Source organism: Bos indicus x Bos taurus, chromosome 11 (assembly GCF_003369695.1).
Source record: "Bos indicus x Bos taurus breed Angus x Brahman F1 hybrid chromosome 11, Bos_hybrid_MaternalHap_v2.0, whole genome shotgun sequence".
NCBI classification, from domain to species: domain Eukaryota; kingdom Metazoa; phylum Chordata; class Mammalia; order Artiodactyla; family Bovidae; genus Bos; species Bos indicus x Bos taurus.
The window spans coordinates 649,290-675,599 of NC_040086.1; the positions used below are offsets into that span (position 1 = coordinate 649,290).

At 46.3% G+C, this 26,310-nt stretch overlaps 1 protein-coding gene across 1 annotated transcript; it reads right to left on the reverse strand.

The window, feature by feature from the left end:
- Positions 1-1,522: 1,522 nt before the first annotated feature.
- Positions 1,523-24,746, reverse strand: LOC113900676 (hemoglobin subunit mu-like). Its single transcript, XM_027554366.1, has 2 exons — positions 24,585-24,746; positions 1,523-1,841 (listed from the first exon to the last, which is right to left on the reverse strand). The coding sequence occupies exons 1-2, from the start codon at positions 24,744-24,746 to the stop codon at positions 1,587-1,589; spliced, it is 417 nt and encodes a 138-aa protein (XP_027410167.1). The 3' UTR covers positions 1,523-1,586.
- Positions 24,747-26,310: the final 1,564 nt, after the last annotated feature.

Consider the following 26,310-nt stretch of genomic DNA (forward strand, 5'->3'; position numbering starts at 1 on the left):
AAAAACAAAAACCAAGAACCAGGAAAAAGATTTTAAAAAGCATGTGTCAATTCAGAGGAATACATGTTTACTATTGAAAATCTGCATATTGACTCTGCTATAAATCCTCTGGTTCTTTCTTTTTTAAATATTTTTTATTCTGAAATCATTATAGATTCACAGGCCATTGCATAGATGGTGCAGAGAAGCCCTGTGTACCCTCCAGCACTTAGGCCCCCGCTTAAAACTTACGTAATTATGGTCCAGAATCAAAACCAGGACACTGGCCTTGGCACAGTGTGTGTGCAGGTTTTTGCCAGGTTGTAACAGGTGTAGACGGAGAAGGCGATGGCACCCACCCCAGCACTCTTGCCTGGAAAACCCCATGGATGGAGGGGCCTGGTGGGCTGCAGTCCATGGGGTCAAGAAGAGTCAGACAGGACTGAGCGCCTTCACTTTCACGCATTGGAGAAGGAAATGGCAACCCACTCCAGTGTTCTTGCCTGGAGAATCCCAGGGACGGGGGAGCCTGGTGGGCTGCCATCTATGGGGTCGCACAGAGTTGGACACGACTGAAGTGACTTAGCAGCAGCAGCAGCAGCAACAGGTGTAGAGATGCTTAAAAGCACTGCTGCCGTCAAGGAACAGGACTGCTCCATCACTGTAAAGATTCCCTCATGTTTCCCTTGACAGTCACCCCTTCTCTCCCACCAACCACTAATTTGTTTTCCATGTCTGTATTTTGGTTATTCAGAAGATGTTATGTAAATTGAATCATATAGTATGTGGCCTTTTAAGACTGTATTTTATTTTCATTCAGCAGAGTTCCCCTGAGGCCTGTGCAAGCTGTACCAACCATCTGTTGCTTTTTTATTGCTGAGTAGTACTCCACTGTGGGAGAAGGCAATGGCACCCCACTCCAGTACTGTTGCCTGGAAAATCCCATGGATGGAGGAGCCTGGTGGGCTGCAGGCCATGGGGTCACTAAGAGTCGGACACACCCGAGCGACTTAGCAGCAGCAGCAGCAGCACTCCACTGTAATGTTAATTCCATGTGTTATCTTGGGTAGATCACGGTTCCCAGGCATTTGGCCAAACATTATTCTATTTTGTTCCTGCAAAGATATCTTTTAAGAGGAGATTCACATTTAAATCAGTAGAATTTGTAAATAAGTAATTGATGCACTCAATAGTAAAAAACTTGACTTCTCCCAAGGAAGATGGAAACTTTCAGCAGACTGACTTCAGATTTGACCTACCACATCTACTCTTCCCTGAGTCTCCAGCTTGCTCATCTATTCTGAAGATTTTAGATTGACAGTCTCCACAATTATACAAACCAATTTCTTAAAATCTATCTATCTATCATCTATCTAACTCTGGAGAATGCTTGCTAGCACATTCATAGTATGGTTCTATCCGTATGTTTAACCATTCATCCATTCATTAAAGGACATTTTGCTTGTTTCCAGCTTAGGGATGTTATAAAAGAAATAAGGCAACAATAAAAATTTGTATAAAAGATTTTTTTTTTTTTTTTAAATTTTTCCAGCCTACTGAGGCCTGTTTATTGAATTTCGCAGACCTAGACCTGCGGGGCACGGAACTCAGCGGTACTTCTCCGTCAGCACCACGGCCACGCCCGTCAGGAACTTATCCCACGCCGCCTGCATCTCCACCGTGAACTCGCCCTGCAGGTGGGAGGCCAGCACCACCTGGAAACACTGGATCACCAGTGGGAAGTTGGTAGGGTCCACGTGCAGCACTTGTGCGTGCAGGTCGGCAAGCGGGCTCAGGACTGCGCACAGGTTGTCCATGTACTGCACGGCCCTGTATAAAAGATTCTGTGCGGACGTAAGTTTTTACTTATCTGAGATAAATACTCAGGACTGCAGTGGCTGTACTATTTTACATTCCCACCAACAGTGGACGAGAGATCCAGTTCCCCAGAATCGTCACCAGCATTTGGTATGGTCATTATTTTCATTTTAGCTGTTCCGATAGGTGTGTAGTGATATCTCATTGTGGTCTTTAACTTGCTCTTTCCTAATGGCTAGTGTTATTGATCATCTTTTTATGTGTTTACTTGCCATTTGTGTATCCTCTTTAGTGACTTTGCCTGTTTTCTAGGCATGAGTCCTTGGTCAGATATAGGATTTTTCAAGTAAGTTCTCCAAGTCTCTGGTAGGCATAATCTCAAAGATTTCCCCACCAAGATTCCTGTTCCCTGACTATTCAATCAAACATTAGATACTGCTGTGAAGGGGGTTTTCAGATGCAATTAAGATTACTAAGTGAGTGATTTTCAAACAGGGAAATTATCATTAGTTATCTGGCTCAATGTAAGTATGTGCTTGCATGGATGCTAAGTTGCCTTAGTTGTGATGGGCTCAATAAAGGACAGAAACGGTATGGACCTAAGAGAAGCAGAAGATATTAAGAAGAAGTGCCAAGAATACACAGAAGAACTACGCAAAAAAGATCTTCATGACCCAGATAATCACAATGGTGTGATCACTCACCTAGAGCCAGGCATCCTGGAATGTGAAGTCAAGTGGGCCTTAGAAAGCATCACATGAACAAAGCTAGTGGAGGTGATGGAATTCCCGATTGAGCTATTTCAAATCCTGAAAAACGATGCTGTGAAAGTGCTGTGCTCAATATGCCAGCAAATTTGGAAAACTCAGCAGTGGCCACAGGACTGGAAAAGGTCAGTTTTCATTCCAATCCCAAAGAAAGGCAATGCCAAAGAACGCTCAAACTACTGCACAATTGCACTCATCTCACATGCTAGCAAAGAAATGCTTAAAATTCTCCAAGCCAGGCTTCAGCAATACGTGAACCGTGAACTTCCAGATGTTCAAGCTGGTTTTAGAAAAGGCAGAGGAACCAGAGATCAAATTGCCAACATCCGCTGGATCATGGAAAAAGCAAGAGAGTTCCAGAAAAACCTCTATTTCTGCTTTATTGACTATGCCAAAGCCTTTGACTGTGTGGATCACAATAAACTGTGGAAAATTCTGAAAGAGATGGCAATACCAGACCACCTGACCTGCCTCTTGAGAAACCTATATGCAGGTCAGGAAGCAACAGTTAGAACTGGACATGGAACAACAGACTGGTTCCAAATAGGAAAAGGAGTACATCAAGGCTGTATATTGTCACCCTGCTTATTTAACTTACATGCAGAGTACATCATGAGAAATGCTGGGCTGGAGGAAGCACAAGCTGGAATCAAGATTGCCAGGAGAAATATCAATAACCTTAGATATGCAGATGACACCATCCTTATGGCAGAAAGTGAAGAGGAACTAAAAAGCCTCTTGATGAAAGTGAAAGAGGAGAGTGAAAAAGTTGGCTTAAAGTGCAAGATTCAGAAAACGAAGATCATAGCATCTGGTCCCATCACTTCATGGCAAATAGATGGGGAAACAGTGGAAACAATCTCAGACTTTAGTTTTCTGGGCTCCAAAATCACTGCAGATAGTGACTGCAGCCATGAAATTAAAAGACGCTTACTCCTTGGAAGGAAAGTTATGACCAACCTAGATAGCATATTCAAAAGCAGAGATATTACTTTGGCAACAAATGTCCGTCTAGTCAAGGCTATGGTTTTTCCTGTGGTCATGTATCGATGTGAGAGTTGGACTGTGAAGAAAGCTGAGCGCCGAAGAATTGATGCTTTTGAACTGTGGTATTGGAGAAGACTCTTGAGAGTCCCTTGGACTGCAAGGAGATCCAACCAGTCCATTCTAAAGGAGATCAACCCTGGGTGTTCTTTGGAAGGAATGATGCTGAAGCTAAAACTCCAGTACTTTGGCCACCTCATGAGAAGAGTTGACTCATAGGAAAAGACTCTGATGCTGGGAGGGATTGGGGGCAGGACGAGAAGGGGATGACAGAGGATGAGATGGCTGGATGGCATCACTGACTCGATGGACATGAGTTTAAGTGAACTCCAGGAGTTGGTGATGGACAGGGAGGCCTGGCATGCTGCAATTCATGGAGTTGTGAAGAGTCAGACATGACTGAGTGACTGAACTGAACTGAGGAAGAATAGAGGAGAATTTCCTCAACTTGACAAGCAACATCTACCAAAAGCTATATGTAGCTAGCAGCAAACTTGATGAAAGAGTGCTTTCCACCTAAGACGAAGAACAAGATAAGAATGTCTACTCTTCCGTGGTGGATTCATGTTGATGTATGGCAAAACCAATACAATATTGTAAAGTAATTAGCCTCTAATTAAAATAAATAAATTAAAAAAAAAGAATCTGAAAAAAAAAAAAAGAATGTCTACTCTTACTATTATTAGCAACATAGTAGTGCAAGGTTTCCCTGGAGAAGGAAATGGAAACCGACTCCAGTATTCTTGTCTGGAAAGTCCCATGGACAGTGAAGCCTACAGGGCTACAGTCCATGGGGTTGCAAAAGGGTCAGACACTTTCATCAAGAGGCTTTTTAGTTCCTCTTCACTTTCTGCCATAAGGGTGGTGTCATCTGCATATCTGAGGTTATTGGTATTTCTCCCGGCAATCTTGATTCCAGCTTGTGCTTCCTCCAGCCCAGCATTTCTCATGATGTACTCTGCATATAAGTTAAATAAGCAGGGTGACAATATACAGCCTTGATGTACTCCTTTTCCTATTTGGAACCAGTCTGTTGTTCCATGTCCAGTTCTAACTGTTGCTTCTTGACCTGCATATAGGTTTCTCAAGAGGCAGGTCAAGTGGTCTGGTATGCCCATCTCTTTCAGAATTTTCCACAGTTTATTGTGATCCACACAGTCAAAGGCTTTGGCATAGTCAATAAAGCAGAAATAGAGGTTTTTCTGGAACTCTCTTGCTTTTTCCATGATCCAGCAGATGTTGGCAATTTGATCTCTGGTTCCTCTGCCTTTTCTAAAACCAGCTTGAACATCTGGAAGTTCACGGTTCACGTATTGCTGAAGCCTGGCTTGGAGAATTTTAAGCATTACTTTGCTAGCATGTGAGATGAGTGCAATTGTGCAGTAGTTTGAGCATTCTTTGGCATTGCCTTTCTTTGGGATTGGAATGAAAACTGACCTTTTCCAGTCCTGTGGCCACTGCTGAGTTTTCCAAATTTGCTGGCATATTGAGCACAGCACTTTCACAGCATCCTCTTTCAGGATTTGAAATAGCTCAACTGGAATTCCATCACCTCCACTAGCTTTGTTCATGTGATGCTTTCTAAGGCCCATTTGACTTCACATGCCAGGATGCCTGGCTCTAGGTGAGTGATCACACCATTGTGATTATCTGGGTCATGAAGATCTTTTTTGCATAGTTCTTCTGTGTATTCTTGCCACCTTCTTAATATCTTCTGCTTCTCTTAGGTCCATACCAGTTCTGTCCTTTATCGAGCCCATCTTTGCATGAAATGTTCCCTCAGTATCTCTAGTTTTCTTGAAGAGATCTCTAGCCTTCCCATTATGTTGTTTTCCTCCATTTCTTTGCACTGCTCGCTGAGGAAGGCTTTCTTATCTCTTCTTGTTATTCTCTGGAACTCTCCCTTCAGATGGGAATATCTTTCCTTTTCTCCTTTACTTTTTGCTTCTCTTCTTTTCACAGCTACTTGTAAGGCCTCCTCCGATAGGCATTTTGCTTTTTTGCATTTCTTTTCCATGAGGATGGTCTTGATCCCTGTCTCCTGTACAGTGTCATGAACCTCCGTCCATAGTTCATCAGTCACTGTGTCTATCAGATCTAGTCCCTTAAATCTATTTCTCACTTCCACTGTATAATCATTAGGGATTTGATTTAGGTCATACCTGAATGGTCTAGTGGTTTCCCTACTTTCTTCAACTTAAGTCTGAATTTTGCAATAAGGAGTTCATGATCTGAGCCACAGTCAGCTCCCGGTCTTGTTTTTGTGGACTGTATAGAGCTTCTCCATCTTTGGCTGCAAAGAATATAATCAATCTGATTTCGGTGTTGACCATCTGGTGATGTCCATGTGTAGAGTCTTCTCTTGTGTTGATGGAAGAGGGTGTTTGCTATGACCAGTGTGTTCTCTTGGCAAAACTCTATTAGCCTTTGCCCTGCTTCGTTCCGTATTCCATGGCCAAATTTGCCTGTTGCGTTTCTGACTTCCTACTTTTGCATTCCAGTCCCCTATAATAAAACTGCTACTGCTGCTAAGTCGCTTCAGTCGTGTCCGACTCTGTGTGACCCCATAGACACCAGCCTACCAGGCTCCTCCATCCTTGGGATTCTCCAGGCAAGAATGCTGGAGTGGGTTGCCATTGCCTTCTCCAATGCATGAAAGTGAAAAGTGAAAGTGAAGTTGCTCAGTCGTGTCCGACTCTTCACGACCTCATGGACTGCAGCCTACCAGGTTCCTCTGTCCATGGGAGTTTCCAGGCAAGAGTACTGAGTGGGTTGCCATTGCCTTCTCCCCTATAATGAAAAGGACATCTTTTTTGGGTGTTAGTTCTGAAAGGTCTTCTAGGTCTTCCTATAACTGTTCAGCTTCTTCAGCATTACTGGTTGGAGCATAGCCTTGGATTACTGTGATATTGAATGGTTTGCCTTGGAAACGAACAGAGATCATTCTGTTATTTTTGAGACTGCATCCAAGTACTGCATTTCGGACTCTTTTGTTGACCATGATGGCTACTCTATTTCTTCTAAGGGATTCCTGCCCATAGTAGTAGATATAATGGTCATCTGAGTTAAATTCACCCATTCCAGTCCATTTTAGTTCACTGATTTCTAGAATGTCGATATTCACTCTGGCTCAGTCGCTTAGTCATGTTCAAATTTTGTGATCCCATGGACTGTAGCCTGCCAGGCCCCTCTGTCCATGGGGATTCTCCAGGCAAGAAAACTGGAGTGGCTTGCCACACCCTCCTCCAGGGGATCTTGTAGTTACTAATTTTCAAGGAATTCGTTAATTTCATCTAAATTGTCAAATTTATGCATGTAGTGTTTTTCCTAGTATTTCCTTATTAACCATGTGATGCCTGTTATATTTGTTGCTTTATCCCATTTCCTTGTTGAAACTGGTAATTTGTATCTTCTCTTTTTTGCCAGTCTTGCCAGAGGTTTGTTAATTTTATTGATCTTTTCAAATAACCAATTTTTGCTTTCATTGATTTTCTCTATTGCCCTGTTTTCAATTTTAGTGATTTCTGCTTTTCTGATTTCTGGTACAACTAATACCTCCCCAGCCCTACCCGCTGCCACCCCACCTCCACCCCCCTGTTTTCCCCCTCGCCCCCACCCAGGGCACAGGAAAGATTTGAATTGGGTCATGGAGGTGAAAGTGGAGAAGTGGGTGGGGGTGAGGAAGTTATTTGTTTTTATCCTTACATTTGGAGAGTTGCTGACAGGAGGAGCGGGTAGGTAACAGGGAACAGCCCAAGGAATGGAGAAGGGGATTTCCAGAAGGTTTCGTGCATTTGCTCTCCTTCTGTCTGCAGGATGCATGTGGAGTGAGCTGGAGGCTGTGAGAGGCCAGACCACACCAGGCTCTGTGGAATGGAATCCTGAATCCAGCAGCACTCTGGGCACTGGAGAACACAGTCCCTTTAAACCATGTAACCCCGTCACAGAGAAATGGAAGAGGAAATTGAGACTCTGTTGGCCTCTGGATCTTGGAATATGCCCTTCCCACTTTTATCACTAACCTGGAGAATTCTGGAGGCACTTCATTTGCATTTAAAGGAATGTTTGCATAGGAGGATTCTTTCTGAAATTGTTTGCATCCGGGGACTCAAATTGCCTAATTGGGTTCAGGGGTACTTTCTTATTTGTGCGGTGAGGTGGCCTGGATAGAGCCCCCCTGACCTCCTGCCCTGAAGTGGGATTTGTCTGTTCAGGTTGTCAAGGGTGTGGGGAGGGGGGTTGAGCATTGCCTGTAGCACAGCAGGGCACTCCATCTGCTTAGGAAGTCCCAGGCTGCCTTTCCGTGTAACTGCGCCAAGGGAAAGCTTCCCAGACCTTTTGGAGTTCAAACAGCTCTTGTAAAATGGCATTTTGATGAGCTGAGCATAAATGAATTGGAAATGTTCAGATAATGTTTCCCCAGGGTTTAAAAACCAAGGAGAAATGTGCTTGGCAAAGGGTCTAAGGGGCTGGGCCAAGAGTTTGAAAAGTGATTTGAGATGCTATGATGAACCTAAATTACCACCAGTTTCTCCCACCTTTGCTGGTGCAGAGGGCCTGGGGGAAGGGGCCTCAGGCAGGAGGAAAGAGCTCCTTTCTCCACCAGGGAGAAGGGAGAGCAGCTTTGACATCATGGTCATCTAATGTGGGGCTTTCTCAACTTTCAGGCTGAGTTTACTATCAGATCTGTCTACCCATCTCTGCATCCATTATTCCATCCATCCTTTCGTCCATCTATTCATCATTCCATCCATCCATTCATTCATCCATCATTCCATCCATCCTTCTGTCCACCTATCCATCTAATGAATACTTACTAAGCACGCACTGTGTACATGACTCTGAGAAGACAGAAGATAATGAGCCTCAGTCCCTGACCTTTCAGATCTCAGTGTTCTGGTGGGAGAAACTTGAGGACAGGCAGGGGCTACAGGAGTCAGGGTAAGAATGGTACCCCTTTGAGACTTCCAGAGTGACAACTTTGCCAAAGTTTCCAATGACACCCTGGTGGGGTGATAGGATGCCTCCAAGTTGGACCAGGGACCCCCAAGATGAGGTGCCATTCGGAATGGAAAGTGAAGGAAGGGGTTCACCCTACACTTGAGCCCAAAGCTGTACCAGAACGACCCCAGGACAGTGGATTCTAGAGATGACGCAGTGGAAGGGTCATCAGTGCCAGAGGAGAGCCTTATCCCTCTAAACACTGTCCTAGGACCATTGCTTATTACCCCATGCAGCTCCCACAGCAACCCGGAAGATACTCCTATCCTCCCTTAGAAAAAAGAGGATTTTAGGGTGGGGACTTAGCCCACGGTTACCTGGATGGCAAGCTGGGAACTGGTGCCTCCATCTGCACTGGGTGATGAGGCTCCTTTCTAGAGGAAAGCAGAACCAGGACACCAGCGGCCACAAACTCCAGGGTCTGCCACCAGGCTGGGTATGCAGTGTTGACCTTAGCCAGGAAGAGAAATTGTTTAGAATGGCAAGTCTGAAGCTGCAAGGATACGCCAGCCCAGGGAAGTCTCTTGATGCACCTAAATTCTTCTTGGTGCAGAAGACAGAATCTTGGAAGAGATTTGGAGACCACTGGATCTGATTTCTAATTCTGCTGACCCATCCTGTCCCAAAAGGGAACTTTTTTTTATTAATAAAAAACTCTTTATTTTGTACTGGAGTATAGCTGGTTAATGCTCCCTAGGTGGTGCAGTGGTAAAGAGTCTGCCTGAAAATGCAGGGAAATGCAGGCTACATTGGTTTGATCCCTGTGTTGCGAAGATCCCCTGGAGGAGGAAATGGCAACCCACTCCAGTATTCTTGCCTGGAAAATCCCATGGACAGAGGAGTCACAAAGAGTCAGACATGACTGAATGAGCACTGGTACTGGCTTAGCTGATTAACAATCTTATGATAGTTTCAGGTGGACACTGGAGGGACTCAGTCATACATATACATGTATTCATCCTCCTACAAACTCCCCTCCCATCCAGGCTGTCACAGAAAATTGAGCAGAATTCCTCAAAGGGAACTTAAATATGGACTTTGTTTTTTTCTTTCTTGGACATGGTTATGCTTAGTGTCTGAGGTATAGACTTAAGTACTGAGGAACCTAAGATGTACATTTCAGCCTTTTCTTTGTCGCTTACCCTCGCCAACATGCACTGCTGGGCGAAGACATGAGCACACTGGCCTGCTTCTAAATATAGAATCACTGCAAGTGCAACAGCTACAAAGGCAGACCGGAGCCGGGTGTGGTGCCGGTAATGGAAACACCTGGAAGGCACTGGTGTTTCTGTTCTAATTGTCCAGACTGAAGAATGGCTCTTGGAAAAACTCCAAGCCAATCTAAGTACTGTACAGACTTTTCTTGATGTGTGCAGTGGATGGCATTACTGAGAGAGTCAGTGTATTTTAAACCATGTTTGTTTTTTTAAAAAAAACAACTCAACACAATGTTTACACGTCATACGGAGTTCCGTCCAGGCTCAGATAATAATGAATGGATTGTTAGCTACACAGATGTCAAGAATGAAGTTTGATAATCACATGAGATGTGATGTGATTATTTGTTGTGAAGGACTTTCCCCGAGTTGTATCTGACAAATGCTATCAGAGTCCCTCCCCCATCATGGTGACATCAGAATAGAAACCCCCCTAACATCTTAAATGTCCCCAAGGAGGCCTCGCCTCCCTTGATGAAACCCACTAGCATGAGCAGACATTTTGGAAAGCATTCTAAAGTGGGCTACAAACACCACAGCCTGTGACATAGGAAGGCATCTCTCTTTCCACCTGAGAATGCATGACTGTTTTAGAAATCTAGAAACTTCTGAGAACCCATCCAAAATTAGCCGCTTTGAAACACAGCTCGTTACAATGGTTTTCCTGGCCAGGTGATGTTTTTCTTCGTGTATTGCTCGAAATGAGAAAATGACGGTCACATTCCAAAACAACAAGCAACAAAAATACCTTGTAAGGCAAACTGGTGCTCTTGAAGGGCCAGTTGCTCTTTAGCAACAAAACTCATACAAAGGTTGCCAGCTTCTAAATATGCGTGTGTGAAAAATCATATGCTTTAGGAGACCTGATCACCATATGCATAAAGGCAAAATTCTGTCTTTACTGTCCTTGGCATGCCCTCTCATGTCAACAAACTCGTCGGGCACAGTGTCTGAGTGATGATGCCCTCCCATGAGACAGTGCTCAGGCTCTTTTGGGGGCAAGAGTTCTGGGGGTTCTTCTTTTTCTTTTTTTGGCTGTGGCATGCAGGATCTTAGTTCCCCCACCAGGGATTGAACCTGTGCCCCTGCACCGGGAAGGTAGAATCTTAACCACTGGACAGCAAGGGAGGTCCCAGTTCTGGGGATTCCGAGGAACCTCCATGCATAGGTGGATCTGAGAGTGGAGGGACAGGGAACCCTGTCCTTGGCTAGGCTGGGACACCCACTCTCCTGGTGTCCCCCGCAGGGATTGGAGGCCAAGCTGGGGCACAGTCTGTATGCTCCACTCTAGATCTGGTTTCAGCCCAGTTAAGAATCCCAACCTTCCTGGGAACTAGCCCTTCCTCATCAGGAAGTTTGTTTGCCTATTAGACAAACTTAGAGCCCCTGCTTCTGTACCTGGCCTGGTGATAAGGGCCCAGCAGAGCAGGTAAGAAGAGGAAGGTGGTTCCTCACAGGAAGAACACCCGAAAGTGACCCAGTGGTTCTCTGGGCCTGCCTGGGCCACGGACTGTGCTTTTATTTTTTCTGGCTGTTCTGCACCGCTTGTGAGATCCTAGTTCCCCGACCAGGAATTGAACCCATGCTCCCTATGCTAGAAGCTAGTAGTCTTAACACTGGACTACCAGGGCATCTCTGCACTGTGCTTTCGAGGCACTCTTAACGGTCCTAGCTACAGGTGCTTAGGGCTAGCTGTGCTGGGCCATGCACAACCACGGACATCCAGGGTGCAAGAGGCGTGACAGCTAGTGTGTAGCATGAGGAGTTGGATAGTGACGGCCATGCCTTTAGTCCCTACAACCCTTAATCTTCTCCTAATCCGTATTCGTCTTCTCTCTCCCCCTAGTCTTGGAGGGAGATGCTATGAAGGCCTTCTTGTTACACACCAGGAAATAAGGCCCAAGAAGGTTAAGTGACTTGTTGAAAACCACCCCCACTCTAAGGAAAGGCATCAAGATGCAGCCCCTTTCCCAGCCCGCAGCAGCTTGCGCTCTTTGGAACCTGGCAGGATGAGTGTGTTCTGATGAAGACAAACCTGGAGATGCAGGTTCTGGGACCTGCTGGCTGGGGGAAATCCCTCAGAAAGCCACAAGACTTCCCCAGCCCAGCAGCTCTGAGTTCTGCCAGGGAAGCCCCAACTTCCTGCTGCCTGGGGAAATTAGAAACCTGAGGGTCAATCCAGGCCTTTCCGAGGCCCAGAAGCAGCCCAGAGAGTGGGGAGAGCAAGTTGGTGCTGGCACTGAGCGCTGAGGCCACGTGGCACCTGGCACCCGCATCACCTGTCAGAAAACCTGCCGATAGCAAAGGGCCGCAGAGTGCCCTGAGAAGGAGAAGTGGGGTGGCCGCAAGGGGACTTCAGGGGACCATCCACACAGTCTCCATCAGCCTTTCCCAACAGTGGGCACGCAAGCTATGAGAGCCTGAATGGTTGGAGCTCTCCACTTCCGGTGTGGACGGCAGGCATTTCCGGCCCGTAGCTGTTCGCGGGGAAGGGGAGTAGGACACGTGACGAGTGCCGGCCAATAAGCTGTGAGCCAGTTCACTAAGTGTTGGTGCCCGCTGCTGCAACACAGAGGTGGGTAACGTTCAAGGTTGGGGGCGCGGGTCCCTCTGTCAGGTCCATGAGTGACTCCAGTGAGCCTCTCAGGTTGGGGCTACAGTTGAAAAATCAAAGCCCTGCCAATTGTGGGTACTTGTTGGGTATCTGGCAGGGAAAACCAGGCAGAGAATTGGGCACCCAAGGAAAGAGTTACTCAGAGAGATGGGAGTGATTTTAGGGAATCACTGCTTGAATCATGAGATTCCCCTCGCGTGGCTGGATGCAGCGTGGATGGAAGTCATTATAAAGGCTCAGTCGGTGCAGGGACCAAGTGGACTTGGATGGGGGAGCGGGTAACATGTTTGTCTTTGCAGGGTTTTGCAGAATGAGTTATTTCTGATCCTTGGGTGTGTAGTTTACACCAGGGCTCCTCAAACTCAACTCTGCACATGGATTCTCCAGAATCTTGTTGAAAGGCAGAGTCTGTTTCTGCAGATCAGGGATGGGGCCTGAGAGTCCACATTTCCTCTAAGCTCACAGGTTGGCCCAGTTACTGGGCAGGCAGGACTACATTTTGAGAGGTGAGGACTTAGACACCAGAGCTCCTGCTAAGAGCATGAGTGGGGGTCAGACCAGAGATCAGGCCCACCTGCTGCAGGCCCCTGTGGTCCCCCATGGCACCACTTGATAGTTAGGGGTGCTTAGGGTCTTCTGATGATGCTAATAGCTGATGAGAGACTTTACCCCTGAGCCTGCACAAACAGGTTTCAGAGTAGGCTGGGTTTTATTTTGGTCTCTGAAATTTCGCCAATTTGGCCACAGAATAGATCGTTAGTTCCAAAATGATTCATTTTCTGGCATGTGGAAATAATTAGAAGTAAGAGATCTTTTCCTGCTCTGTGTGAATAAAGAAGATAATGAGGCTGGTGAACAAAAGCCAAGGCATTGTGGTAGGTGGAATCCAAAGATGGCTCCCAAGATCCCCCTGTCCCTCCCCGCCCCTGCCCCCACTCCCCACCCCCACCACACACTTTCTCCCAGCTCTTCAATCAAACACCAACCTAGGTGTTTTTCCGTAAAGGGATTCTGCAGATGTAATTAAGGTCTGTAATCAATTGACTTTGGGGCTTCCCTGGTGGCTCAGATAGCAAAGAATCTGCCTGCATTCGGAGATCAGGGTTCGATCCCTGGGTCAGGAAGATCCCCTGGAGAAGGGAATGATTACCCACTCCAGTATTCTTGCCTGGAGAGTTCCATGGACAGAAGAGCCTGGCAGGCTACAGTCCATGGGTTTGCAAAAAGTCAGATACAACTGAGCGACTAACACTTTCACACTAGGGAAAGGAGATCAACCTGGGTAAGCCTGGCTTAAACAGATGAAGCCTTAGAAGAAAGATTTGATGTGAGAGGGACTCAACTTTTGCTGGTTTTAAAGATAGAGGCGGCTGTGTGGCAGGGAGTGCAGCTGGCTTCTTAGAGCAGATAGTGACCCCTGGCTGATAACCAGGAAAGAAACAGGGATGTCAGTCCTACAACCTCAGTCATTCAACCACCGGAATGAGCTTGACTCTTCGCTAGCACCTCCAGAAAAGAAGGCACACATTCTGCATGTGACTTCAGTCTTGGAAGACCCTGGGCAGGGAACCCAACCAATGTCAGCCATGGACATCTCACCTAATGATCTGTAAGTGGACCAATGAGTGTTATCTTAAGCTGTTAGGTTTGGGATAATTTGATATCCCAAATGGTCTGACATAGAAATCTAATACAGTCACAAGAGGAGATCTTTATGACCTTGAAAACTTTATGGTGGCCCTGGGCACATGGGAAAGTCATGTTCATCTTTTTATACAGACTTTATGGGTCAGAACTGTCACCGATCAAGTGCTTGAAATCTGAATGGCACCATTTGTCCACCTTAAAGCTAATTTTGTGTGTAAAATTCGGTGTCTTCTTTTTTTCCTGTAGGAAAAAACATAATCTGTATGTAAAGGGAAGAACTATTGTTTCCTTAAAATGATGATGCCTGGTAAAGACAATTGTAGTATTTTAAGTATGATATTTGTGTTTTTCTTGTTCAATAGGGAAAATGCAGTTTGAAAATATTTGGTAACCACTTATGCTTACAGAGGGAGGTGGGGGTGGGGAACGGAGGCGGGGATGCCAGAGATGGCTCAGAATGTTGTCATACGTTTTGTTGACTTTTTCTGGTTAAGTGTTATTCAAGTTTCTAAAGGAGATCTCAGTTGCTTTCTTAGTCAGTCAGGGCTGCCATAACAAAATACCATAGACATAGGTTAGGCAACACACATTTATTTCTCATGCTTCTGAAGACTGAGAAGTCAAGATCAAGGTGCCAGCAAATTCTTTTCCTGATGGGGACTCTGTTCCCGACTTGAAGATGACTGTCTTCCTGCTACATCCCCGTGTGGCCTTTTCTTGGTGTGTGCTAGTGGGGAGGGGAGGGTTGATGGGGAAGGGAGAGGGGAAAGAGAGAGTGGAAGGGGGAAGGAAGAAGAAGGAAGAGGAGGGGGAGGAGGGGAAGGAGAGACGAATGGAGAGAATGAGGAGGAGGGTGGGAGGTGAGGGAGAAGAGGAAGAAGGAAGAGGAGGAGGAAAAGAAGAAGGAGGGGAAGAAGAAGAGGGAGAGAAAAATGGAGGAAGAGGCAGCAGGAGAGGGGAGGGAGGAGGCAGACAGACGGGGCTCTCCTGTCTCTTCCTCTTCTTGTAAGGGATCATCATGAGGGCACCACTTGATGACCTGGTCCAAACTTAATCACCTCCCAAAGACCCCCACCTCCAAAACCTGTCACACTGGGGTTTGGAACATCAGCATCTTAAGTTGGGAGTATGTGTGCTCAGTTGCTCGGTTGTGTTCAACTGCTCGTGACCTCATGGACTGTAGCCCACCAGGCTCCTCTGTCCATGGGATTCTCCAGGCAAGAGTACTGGAGTGGGTTGCCATTTCCTTCTCCAGGGGATCTTCCTGATCCAGAGATAGAACCCACGTCTCTTGTGTCTCCTGCATTGGTGGGCAGATTCTAAACTGCGGGTGGGGGAACACAAGCATTCAGTCTCTAATAGTGGCTTGGCATAGTATAGTATTACCCAGGTGTGTTGGAGTAGTGTTTTGAATAAGAGCTTCCAAGAAAGACTCCTTGGAGGCCCATCTTATTCCTCTGGGTCCCCAACTGTAGTCAACAGGGAACTCTAACTTGGTTGATATGAGGCTTAGAAGTCCTGAAGAGAGCAACGATGGGAATTTTCATGGATGATCTCCCTAACACAGTTTTCCAATAGCCCAACATCACTGATTATTATTACCATTTCATAATTGCCACAATGATTCATATTTTCATGGGGGCATGGATGGCTGATTTAGGGGAGAGTCTATGTTTTTTATTATTTAATTCTGAGTTCAACTTTTTCAACAGAACTGCCTTACTTTGGGGGAACCCTGCAACCCCCTCTTTGTTATCTCTCCTCCATCTCAACTCTCTCAACTATTAGAGGTGGTAATGGTTGGACCCAAGTTTGGGACATTGTGAGGGATCACTTAGGTAAAAATCCATGTTGAGCGCTTGACGTGTGTGTTGTTGAGGGACCTATCTAGACCCATCTTATCAACAGAAGGTTGAGGGAAGTTGGAGAAGGGGTTATGTGGCCCACTTTGAGTTGTAGCAAGCCCTGTGTTCCAGGTGGTGCTAGTGGTAAAGAATCCACCTGCTAATGCACGAGACACAAGAGATGCGGGTTCGATCCCTGGGTTGGGAAGATCAACTGGAGAAGGGAATGGCAACCCACTCCAGTATTCTTGCCTGGGAAATTCCATGGACAGAGGAGCCTGGCAGGCTACAGTCCATGGGGTCGCAGAGAGTCGGACACGTCTGAGCAACTAAACAACAGCTAAACACTGCACTTTGTGCAGCAGAGTGCAGGAGCATTGCCCATGGAAGGGACCACAGAGGCTGGGGAGCACGAGGTTAGCTTCAGGGGAGGTGAACTGGAAGGCAGGGGTGAGTGACTGGGTGGTAGATTTGATGTGGGTGGTGCAGAGGGCAGAGGAAGCTGGGGTGAAAGCGAGGCTCCCAGCCAGGACACATGGGCAGATGGACAGAGGAGCAAGGGGTGGACACAGCAGAGAGAGGTGGCTGGAGGAGGTGTGGCTTGGGCTCCAGACTTCTACTGGATGCTTCTGGGTGATTTTCAAATGATGATGCAAGCATGTGGTTTTTGATCCTCATGTCCATTTAAGTTGATGTCATCTTAATTACGGTTACTTTTCTTTGGAATGGAATAGTTCTTTCGTATACTTTATAAAGCATCAGTTATTTTGGCAACTTCATTCACTGATTAATTTATTTGAGTATTTATTGAGCAGTTACCTTGTACCAGGAACTGTTAGAAACCCAAGAAACTAGCAGGAAATGAAACAACCCTCAATGTTGGTTTTTTGTTTTTTTTTTTCCACTCTGTAATTAAGTTGTAGTTACGTTTATACTGTTTCTTCTCACCTTCAGGTTTGCCTTCTGCAGGGGTGTGGGGCGCTGGGAGGAGGTGGCTACTTTGGAGGCTGGCAGACTAGACAAGGATCCTGCTTCTGTCCCTGAGTTTTCCCTGAGGGGTGGGTGTCATGTGGCTGCTGCCCACCAGTCTGTGTATGCAGGGTGAATAATCAGAGAGAACCTGTCCGTGAATCACTTAGTTTGTGTGAATTATGCAAGACTATTTTTGCATTTTACTAATTAGCTCAGGTTAGTGTGAATTAATCAGTCTTTCTGGTTTATACCTTAAAAAAAATCACTCCATTTCCCAAAGCCATAGCATCCTGGTACCTCTGCCCCCGAACTTTCTTCCTTCTTCTTGGGCTCACCAATCCAAACCCTTAACTCAGCACCATCAGATAGCAGATAAAGCACAAGCTGGGGACCCCCGGCTGCTTCGGAGAAGGCAAACTGAGGACTACTTTCAGAGGGAGGGTGGGCAGCGGAGGGCCAGCAGTTAAGCCACCCACAAAGGTCAAAAGCAAAACTTTTGTCTGCATTTCAGCACAGAACCACTTTTGTGGATTTTCTTGAGGCTCATCCTTATACTTACAGGGCTAAGGTGTGGACATTTTCACATTTGCATTTGCTGATTTAAATCAAAGAAGAGGGACTTTCCTGGTTGTCCAGTGGTTAAGAGTTCAAGCTCCCAATGCAAGATCTCTGGACATGGAACTAGATCCCACATGCCTCAACTAAGAGTTCACATACTGCAATTGAAGATTTTGCATGCTGCTGCTAAAAGGTCCTGCCTGCCACAACCAAGAACAAAGATTGCTGTACTGCAGCTAAGACCTGGTGCAGCCAAATAATTAAATATTAAAAAATAAAATCGGAAAAGATGGCTATTGTTAAAGAAATCAGAATGTGGTCATTCCAGCTGTGATTACTCTACACAGTTGAAAACATTTCTTCCCATTTGGCTAGGGCTCCATCACTGAATGCTCCCAGTGGGTCGGAGATGTTTGCATAACCTTGAACTGGTTAGCCTCATTTGCTACACATGATGATATCCATCTCCCAAATGCAATTTTGCCAGCACTTGACTCTATGTGGGTAGCCAGAATTTCAATCTCTGTTCCACGTCAAGATGTTATGAATGAAGAATAGATGAAACCTGATTGTCCCCAAAAGTACTCCACTCACTTTGAGTTGCTAAGTCTTTAAAAATTTTTTAGACTTACATTTTCTGATGATAAAAGTGATACCCACCTTCCAAATGTGGAAATCAACAAAGCACTAAAAAAGAGGTCAACATTACGGGACGTCCCTGGAGGTTCAGTGGCTAAGACTACATGCTCCCAACACAAGGGGCCCAGTTTCGATCCCTGGTCAGGGAACTAGATCCAACCACACGATTCAACTAAGAGCTCACATGCTGCAATGAAGATCAAAAATTCCGCGTGCCACAACTCAGACCTGGAGCAGACAAATAAATTCTAAAAAATAAAAGGTCAGCATCTCATATTATCCCAGGTAGGATTTGCTCTCTCCCCAGCTTTATTTTGGGTGTCCTTAATCCACTAAGACATTTCCCTCCTTCTCCCTCTTTCTTTTTAGAGCAATAGTTCTTCACTGTCCCTTCCATGGAATCTCCTGGATGCCTTTGTCCTCTCTCTGAGGCTGTTCTTGCTGTAGAAACTGAAGAAGAGCCTTATGTCAGAGAGGTGAGATTTGGGACAAGGCTATGTGGGACCCACCCCAGACCCGCAGGGAAGGCAGACCTTCTTAAATCAGGACACTCAGGGCAGTTCCCAAGGACAGAAGCGGGGGGACCTTGGAGGACACGCCTGTAATAATAGTTGGGGTCTCCATGTGGCAAGCCTGGGTCCCAGTGCTTGGTGAGGATGAACTGGGGCCTCTGCTAGCATGGCGATGCCCCATTGCCAATACCACGGGAGGGGTGAAGATGCTGAACACCCAGTTTAGAGCTTCCTGGGACAGGTTTGGCCAGCCGGGACAATGCCTAGCTTGTGTACCCTGGCATCAGCCACTGTTTTATGGCACTTGAGCGCCTGGCAGAGAGTAGGGACCTGATAGTTTTTAATAGGCCAAATGTATGGTGCTTTTAAATGCTAATCAGTATTGTAAGAAATGATGTTCATCCTAAAGAGGTAAGTCCCTATGCTCCCCCAGCCCCGGAGGTCTGGCTGCAAAGTCCTTTCTCTGGGCCCCTTCATTCACGTCTGAGCAGGATGGCCAACTGTCTGGGCTTCGCAGAGTCTGTTACCGTATATGTGTCACACGTCTGTGTGGGGTTCTGCACCCACATGGTGCTCCAGGGTTCACGGCACTCTGGTGGTCAGTGCAGCCAAAGCCCACATCACCTGCAAAGTTATGTGCCTGACTCCCGCACCTGGCTCCTTGAGCTGGGTTCTCAGGTCTCTGTGGGATATTTCTTTCCATGAGTTCCACAGGCTCTTGCTTTTACCTTTCTTTGACTTATATTTTAAAACCATTGAGAACTAAAATATCAGCTGCCATACCATTAAACAAAGATGTTCCAGCCATCAAACCTTCACATTACAACCACTGGGATGGTGAGCCCTGAGGGGACTCAGGATGAGAAAGCACAGGATGCTGGCCCCAGAAAGCTGAGGTGCAATCACAGGAATGACTTCAGTGAGCCCAGACTCTTGCATCTTCTCATACATAGAAAAGTGCTAAATTTCTGAAAATATTTGGTTTTCCCTTAGTAACACTCATCTTTTGATGTTCCAAACACTTAGTCTTTTGTTGCAAAAACTTGGAGATCAAACCAGTTATTCGTAAAGGAAATCAACTCTGATATTCACTGGAAGAACTGATACTCCGATACTTTGGCCACCTGTTGTGAAGTGCCAACTCACTGGAAATGCCCCTGATGCTGGGACAGATTGAGGGCAGGAGGAGAAGGGGAGGACAGAGGATGAGATGGCTGGATGGCATCACCAACTCAGTGGACATGAGTTTGAGCAGACTTGGGAAGATAGTGAAGGACTGGGAGGCCTGGCGCGCTGCAGTCCATGGAATCGCAAAGAGCTGGACATGACTGAGCAACTGAACAGTAGCCTATATATTCTAGCTCCCTGGCTTTGCCTCTTTGTAACAGTTTTCTCAGCGTTACCTGAGGTGCTGTGTCCTGAAGTCCTCAGAAAGTCTGCGGAATAAAACATAACTCTCAACTTGTGCATTTTTTTTTCAGGTGACACATTTTTATCTTTAAAAAATTTCAAAAATATGCAGACGTATAGAGAACTCGTAAATGTCTGTGATCACAGCATGCAGAGTGGGTAGTTAGAACTATTCTGTCATTATTGCCCTAAGTGGCTGCTTTTTAAAATTAATTAATTTTAAAGTTTACTCATTTCTGGCTGTACCAGGCCTTGGTTGCGGCAGGTGGGCTCTTTGTTGTGGCTTCTCTCTCTGTGTAGCACGCAAGCTTGGTTGCTTCCTGGCATGAGGGATCTTAGTTCCCTGGCTAGTGATTGAGCCCATGTGCCCTGAAGCAGAGGGTGCATTCTGAACCACTGAACCACCAGGGAAGTCCCTGCCTGTGAGGTGAGAGGCACGACTCATGCGGGGCTCTCTGCCCACTGCCCCAGGTTCTTCTCTGTCCCACGAGACACCACCTTTGGTTCTGACGTGTTACCTTCCAGCCTGCTTCTTACACTTCTGCACGCAGTTCACCTGCATAGCCAAAGGAGTACAGAAGTTTGCACTGAAAGACCGTCTTCTGTCACTCAGCATTGGTGGCTGATATGATTTCACTGGATTTCCTTATAATTCTTTCCTTCCTCTCTCCTGAGGTGTTTGATACCACAGCCGGGTCACCCTGTGGTGACATATATACACAGCTGTTTCACCCTGATGGCTGTGTATATGCAGTGCTAAAATGCACGGACTTTGGAAAAACAGAACGAGAAAGCTGCTCTTCAGTGTAATAAAGTTGGCAACTATTTCTCATCATCGAACACCCGCTCCAGAATTAGATTTCCCCAATTGTCTCAAAAATGTCTTCGAGTTGGTATGTTTGAGTCAGAGCCCCTATGTATGGAGGACTGCTTTTCTTGCATTTAAAACAATTTTTATTGAAGCGTAGTTGATTTACAATGTGTTAATTGCTGTTATACAGCCAAGTGATTCAGTTTTACATATATGTATGTATGTATACATACACACACATTCTTTTCCATATTGTTTTCCATTTCGGTTATCATAGGATATTGAATATAGTTCTCTGTGCTCTACAGTAGGACCTTGTTGTTTATCTACCTTCTCCTGCATTTTTTATTTTATTTTATTTTATTTTTGTGTGTGCTACAAGCATGAGGAAGCCAGATCACTTGCCTGGAGAACATTCTGAGGTTCCTTTGTCTTCCGGGGGCCATCAGAGAACCCTGTCTTGGTCCACTCAGGCTGCTGTAAGGCAACTCCACAGCCTGAGCTGCTTAGGCGTGGATCTGGAGCCTGAAGTCTGAGATCAGAGGGCCAGCGAGCCCAGGGGAGGGTGTGCTTTCATGCTGCAGGCCTCTCCTGTCCTCACATGGTGCAAGGGCGGAGGAGCTCTGGGGGCCTTCCTGTGTGTGTGTGTGTGTGTGTGTGTGTGTGTGTGTGTGTTAGTCACTGATGTCCAACTCTCTGTGGCCCCATAGACTGTAGCCTACCAGGCTCCTGTGTCCATGGGGTTCTCCAGGCAAGAATACTGGAGTGGTTGCTATTGGCTTCTCCAGGGGCTCTTCCTGACCCAAGGGTCAAATCCAGGTCTCCTGTATCCCAGGCAGACTCCTTAGCACTGAGCCACCAGCAAAGTGGGGCCTTCCTTATGAGGGCACTGATCCCATTTGTGAGGGCTCTGCCCTCTGGACCAAATCACTCCAAAGTCCCACCTCCTTATACCGTCACCTTGGACATGAGGTTTTCAACATATGAATTTTGCGGGGGATGCAAACATACAGACCATGGTAAACCTTACCTACCATTGTTTTCCCAACCAATGGATGTTCTTGTAAAGGCTGGGCTAGAGGGTCCACTTCTCTGGCAAGAATTCTTGGTAGATGGAGTTTTTTTTTTTTTTTTTTAAAGATTCATCACTGTTGTGTGTATCTAAGAGCTTGATCTAGTGAGCAAGACTCTAACTGCTGAACAAGCCGTGTTCTTTGACATCTCCACTGGGCCATCCTTGGACACTGGCTTGATCCCACCCTTCTGCCTTCAAGCCAAGCTGTAGCACACACTCTTGTGTCTGCTTCCTTACACGTGTGTACAAGAGGGTCTTTGGGGTTTTGCTCAGGTATGCATCAATAATTGCTATGAATAATCTCTTTTTACTGGAAATAAAAGCGCTTCCCTATTTATGATAACTAAGTCCATAGCACTCAGTGAACCCAAACATCACTGTTTATTTTTCAAACAGTGAATAATTTTTAAGTTTCACTTTCAAATAGTATATGCTAGTAACAAAAGAATCAATAGCTTCCTTTATAAAGTAAAAAATCACCCTGAAATCTTCTCTTGCTGTCACCATGATTAATAATTTGTTGACTATCCTTCCAAATGTTTTTCTATTCACACTTGAACATAAATATATGCTCATCTCATACCACACAATAGGAATGCTAATATACATATTTTTATGGTCAAGTTTCTTTTTTTTAAATGTATGTTTCATGAGCATCTTTCCACACGAATATGCTCACATCTAAATAATTTCTTTTAACAGCTGGGCAGCATTCAATGGTTAGGGATGGTGTGATGGTTAATTTTATGTGTCATCTTGACTGGCCATGGGATGCTCAGATAAAGCGTTATTTCTGGCTGTGTGTGTGGGTGTTTTCAGTTGAGATTAGCATTTGAATCAGTGGGCTCAGGAGTGGGCGATGGAGGCTGGGGCTGGTATCTGTACTTGAGGGTGCGGGTGGCTGGGAGCCTCTGGTTTAAAGGGCAGTTGACTCATAGGGAACTGTGTCAAGTTCAGACTCCAGAGTCACTCATCCAAAATGTGAAGCACCCATTCTATGCCCAGGCACATGCCTTGTCCCGAGCAGTTGCTGCTGCTGCTGCTAAGTCACTTCAGTCGTGTCCGACTCTGTGTGACCCCATAGATGGCAGCCCACCAGGCTCCCCCATCCCTGGGATTCTCCAGGCAAGGACACTGCAGTAGGTTGCCATTTCCTTCTCCAATGCATGAAAGTGAAAAGTGAAAGTGAAGTTGCTCAGTCGTGTCCAACTCGTAGCGACCCCATGGACTGCAGCCCACCAGGCTCCTCCGTCCATGGGATTTTCCAGGCAGGAGTACTGGAGTGGGGTGCCATTGCCTTCTCCGCCTGAGCAGTTGAAATCAAAACAAATTACAAAAAAATCCCAGTTTTACTTAAAATTATTAACAGGTGCAGTCTTGTATACAGGGCCCTGGCACGCTGCCTCAGTTGGTTGCTTTGTTGTTCAGTCACTCAGTTGTGTCTGGCTCTTTGCGACCCCATGGATTGCAGCACACCAGGCTGCAGTTTTCATTATCCCTGTTTTTCACTATCTTCTGGAGTTTGCTCAGACTCACATCCATTGAGTCGATGATGCCATCCAGCCATCTCATCTTTGATCGTCCCCTTCTCCTGCCTTTGATCTTTCCCAGCATCAGGGTCTCTTCCAGTGAGTCAGCTCTTCCCATCAGGTGGCCAAAGTAGTAGAACTTCAGTTTCAGCATCAGTCCTTCCAATGAATGTTCAGGGTTGATTTCCTTTAGGATGGACTGGTTTGATCTTGCTGTCCAAGGGACTCTTGAGTCTTCTTCAGCACCACAGAGCATCAGTTTTTCAATGCTCAGTCTTCTTTATGGCTGAGCCTTTCTTGGCTGCTAGGTTATGTCTTATTGACCCTAATACATAAGTGTTTACTTTTTGGGACACAGAACAGTGAGGTAGAGAGTGTGCCAGCTACCTCTGTCCTTGTTGAATCAGGTCCCTCTGAAGTAGGCTGAGTCTTCAGCATGGTTCCTGGTCTGCTGCTCCAGCTTGACACATGGTTACGACTTCCTGCCCCTCAGTTGCAGCCTCACCTCTTGAAGCCTTGTCTCCGGGGAGGGAATGTCTGAATGGTGGCTGCCCTTTTGGCACAAGGCACTCACTCAATCAGGAGTGCCTTTCCTGGTTGCCCTGTGTATCACAGTCCCTGCTGAAACACCACTCCCCACCCTGGAACAGCTCAGGGATCTTCAGTGCTTGAGATGGGCTCCAACAAAAGAATAGGAAGATGCTTCTCAGCAAGGTGTTTACCTTCTTATTTTCCTTACCACAGTACCTAAAATTGACATAATTTTAATAAACCCTTTGTTCCAATAGGATTGTTTGTCTGTTACTACAGATGGTGCAACACCTCCATCACCAGATCACCACCACCATCACCACAGCATCAGCTCCACCATAGCCATGGCACACACAACCCCACCACCATCACCAGATCACCACCACATCACCAGATCACCACCACCATCACCAGATCACCACCACATCACCAGATCACCACCACCATCACCAGGTCACCACCACATCACCAGGTCAGCACCAACACTGTGATTAAACCCCCAGTACCACTGTGCTCACTGCAGTCACAACCACTGACTCTAACACCACCACCACCACCATGATCACCGTCACTACTACCACCCCCAAGCCCACGCCCCCCACCGTTATAATCCCACCGTCAGGCCAGTGACCGCCGTGACCGCCAGTGCCATCACTGTCACCAGCACCGCCTCCACCCACGTTTCCATCACCAGCTCCACCATTTCACACCACACGCCATCATCACCAGCACTGCCCATGCCAATACCACCATCACCACCAACACCCTCACGCCACATATGGGCAAGACTTCACTGCAGAGGTCTTCAAGTCACATTTGGGAAACCCTCAGACTCTGACGAACCCCTGAGGGGTGGAGTGGAAGTGGAGACAGAAGCCACTAAGCAGACGTGGGGCCAGGCTCACCCTCTTCCACTCAGGCTTCAATCTGAGACACCGCCATTATCTGCTTTTCCTGTTGGAGTTCCTCCTAAAATGCCATCAAGGTTCTCAGATCTTAAAGCCCACTGAAGCCACGGTGTGCATAGTGCTTTATCCCACCAAGGAATTTTTTCCAAGAAGTGTTTAGGAAAATGCAAATGCCCGAGGAGGGCACACACGCAAAGGAGAAACACTGGGTGTTTTTATCACGGAGAACGGGGTCGCCATGGGTGGTGCTGAGGAGAGAGGCATGGACCCCACACTCGTGGGCTTGTGTCATGGAAGACAGCTGGAAGGGAGTGGAAAGGGAGAAGCAAAGGCCAAGACCGCCTTTGTTTCTGATGTGCATTCAGGACATGATAGGTTAATCCAAGCTTGGCACAGCTAGGAGGCTGTGTGGTTTCCTGCAGGACTGTGTGTGATGACAGGTTTTCCCTTTCACTGCCTGGCCTCTCTGCCCCCTGTGCCCGGCCAGGAAGGTTTTCTGGGAGGGTTTCTCCCTCCACACTCATACTGGAATGTCTTATCGTGGCGTTGGGGGAGTCTTATCTCTTTGGGATGAAAAGTGTTGGAGAGCTTTATTGGATAATTCCTCCCTTGAAATTGTACTCTCATTAGATAGGAAACACATCATGTTTTGTTAAAATCCAGCCTGGAAACAGATCTGAGACTCCTAAGTGGCCTGGCTTTGAGGACGAATTCTTCATCTTTTTTAATATTTGAAAATTTATTTTTAGTTGTTTGGTTGTACCTTGCGACTTGTGGGATCTTAGTTGCCCCACCAGGGACCAAACCTGTGCCCCTTGCATTGGAAACGAGGAGTCTTTTTAAAAAAACTTTTAATTTTGTCTCATGGTATAGCCCATCAACAATGTTGTAATAATTTCAGGCAACGAGCAAAGGAACTCAGCCTTTGGATATACATGTATATGTGTATCCATTCTCCCCCAAACTCCCCTCTCATCCAGGCTGCCGCATAACACTGAGCAGAATTCCACGTGCTATACAGTAGGTCCTTATTTGTTATCCATTTTAAATAGAGCAGTGTGTATACAGGTCTACCCCAAACTCTCTAATCCCTTCCCCTCATGCTTCCCCTGCTGGGAAACATAAGCTCATTCTTGAAGTCTGTGAGTCTGTTCCTGTTTTGTAAGTTCCTTTTTATCATTTCTTTTTAGATTCCTGGATGTCATAGGATGTTTCTCCTTCTCTGCTGACTTATTTCACTCAGTATGACACTCTTCTAGGTGCATCCATGTTGCTGCAAACAGCATTATTTCATTCTTTTAAGTGGCGGAGTAATATTCCTTTGTATATATGTACCACGTCTTCTTCATCCATTCCTCTGTTGATGGACATTGAGGTTGGGTGGGGAGCCTTAACCACTGGGCTGCCAGGCAAGTCCCAACAAACCCGTCATTA

Bases quoted from the DNA above. Each gene is read 5' to 3' on its own strand.
- LOC113900676 (XM_027554366.1), bottom strand. From the start codon at position 24,746: ATGTGGCGTGAGGGTGTTGGTGGTGATGGTGGTATTGGCATGGGCAGT. The intron at 1,842-24,584 runs GTGGGATTATAA...TCAGATAAGTAA, and splicing joins CGGCGGTCACTGGCCTGACG to AAACTTACGTCCGCACAGAA.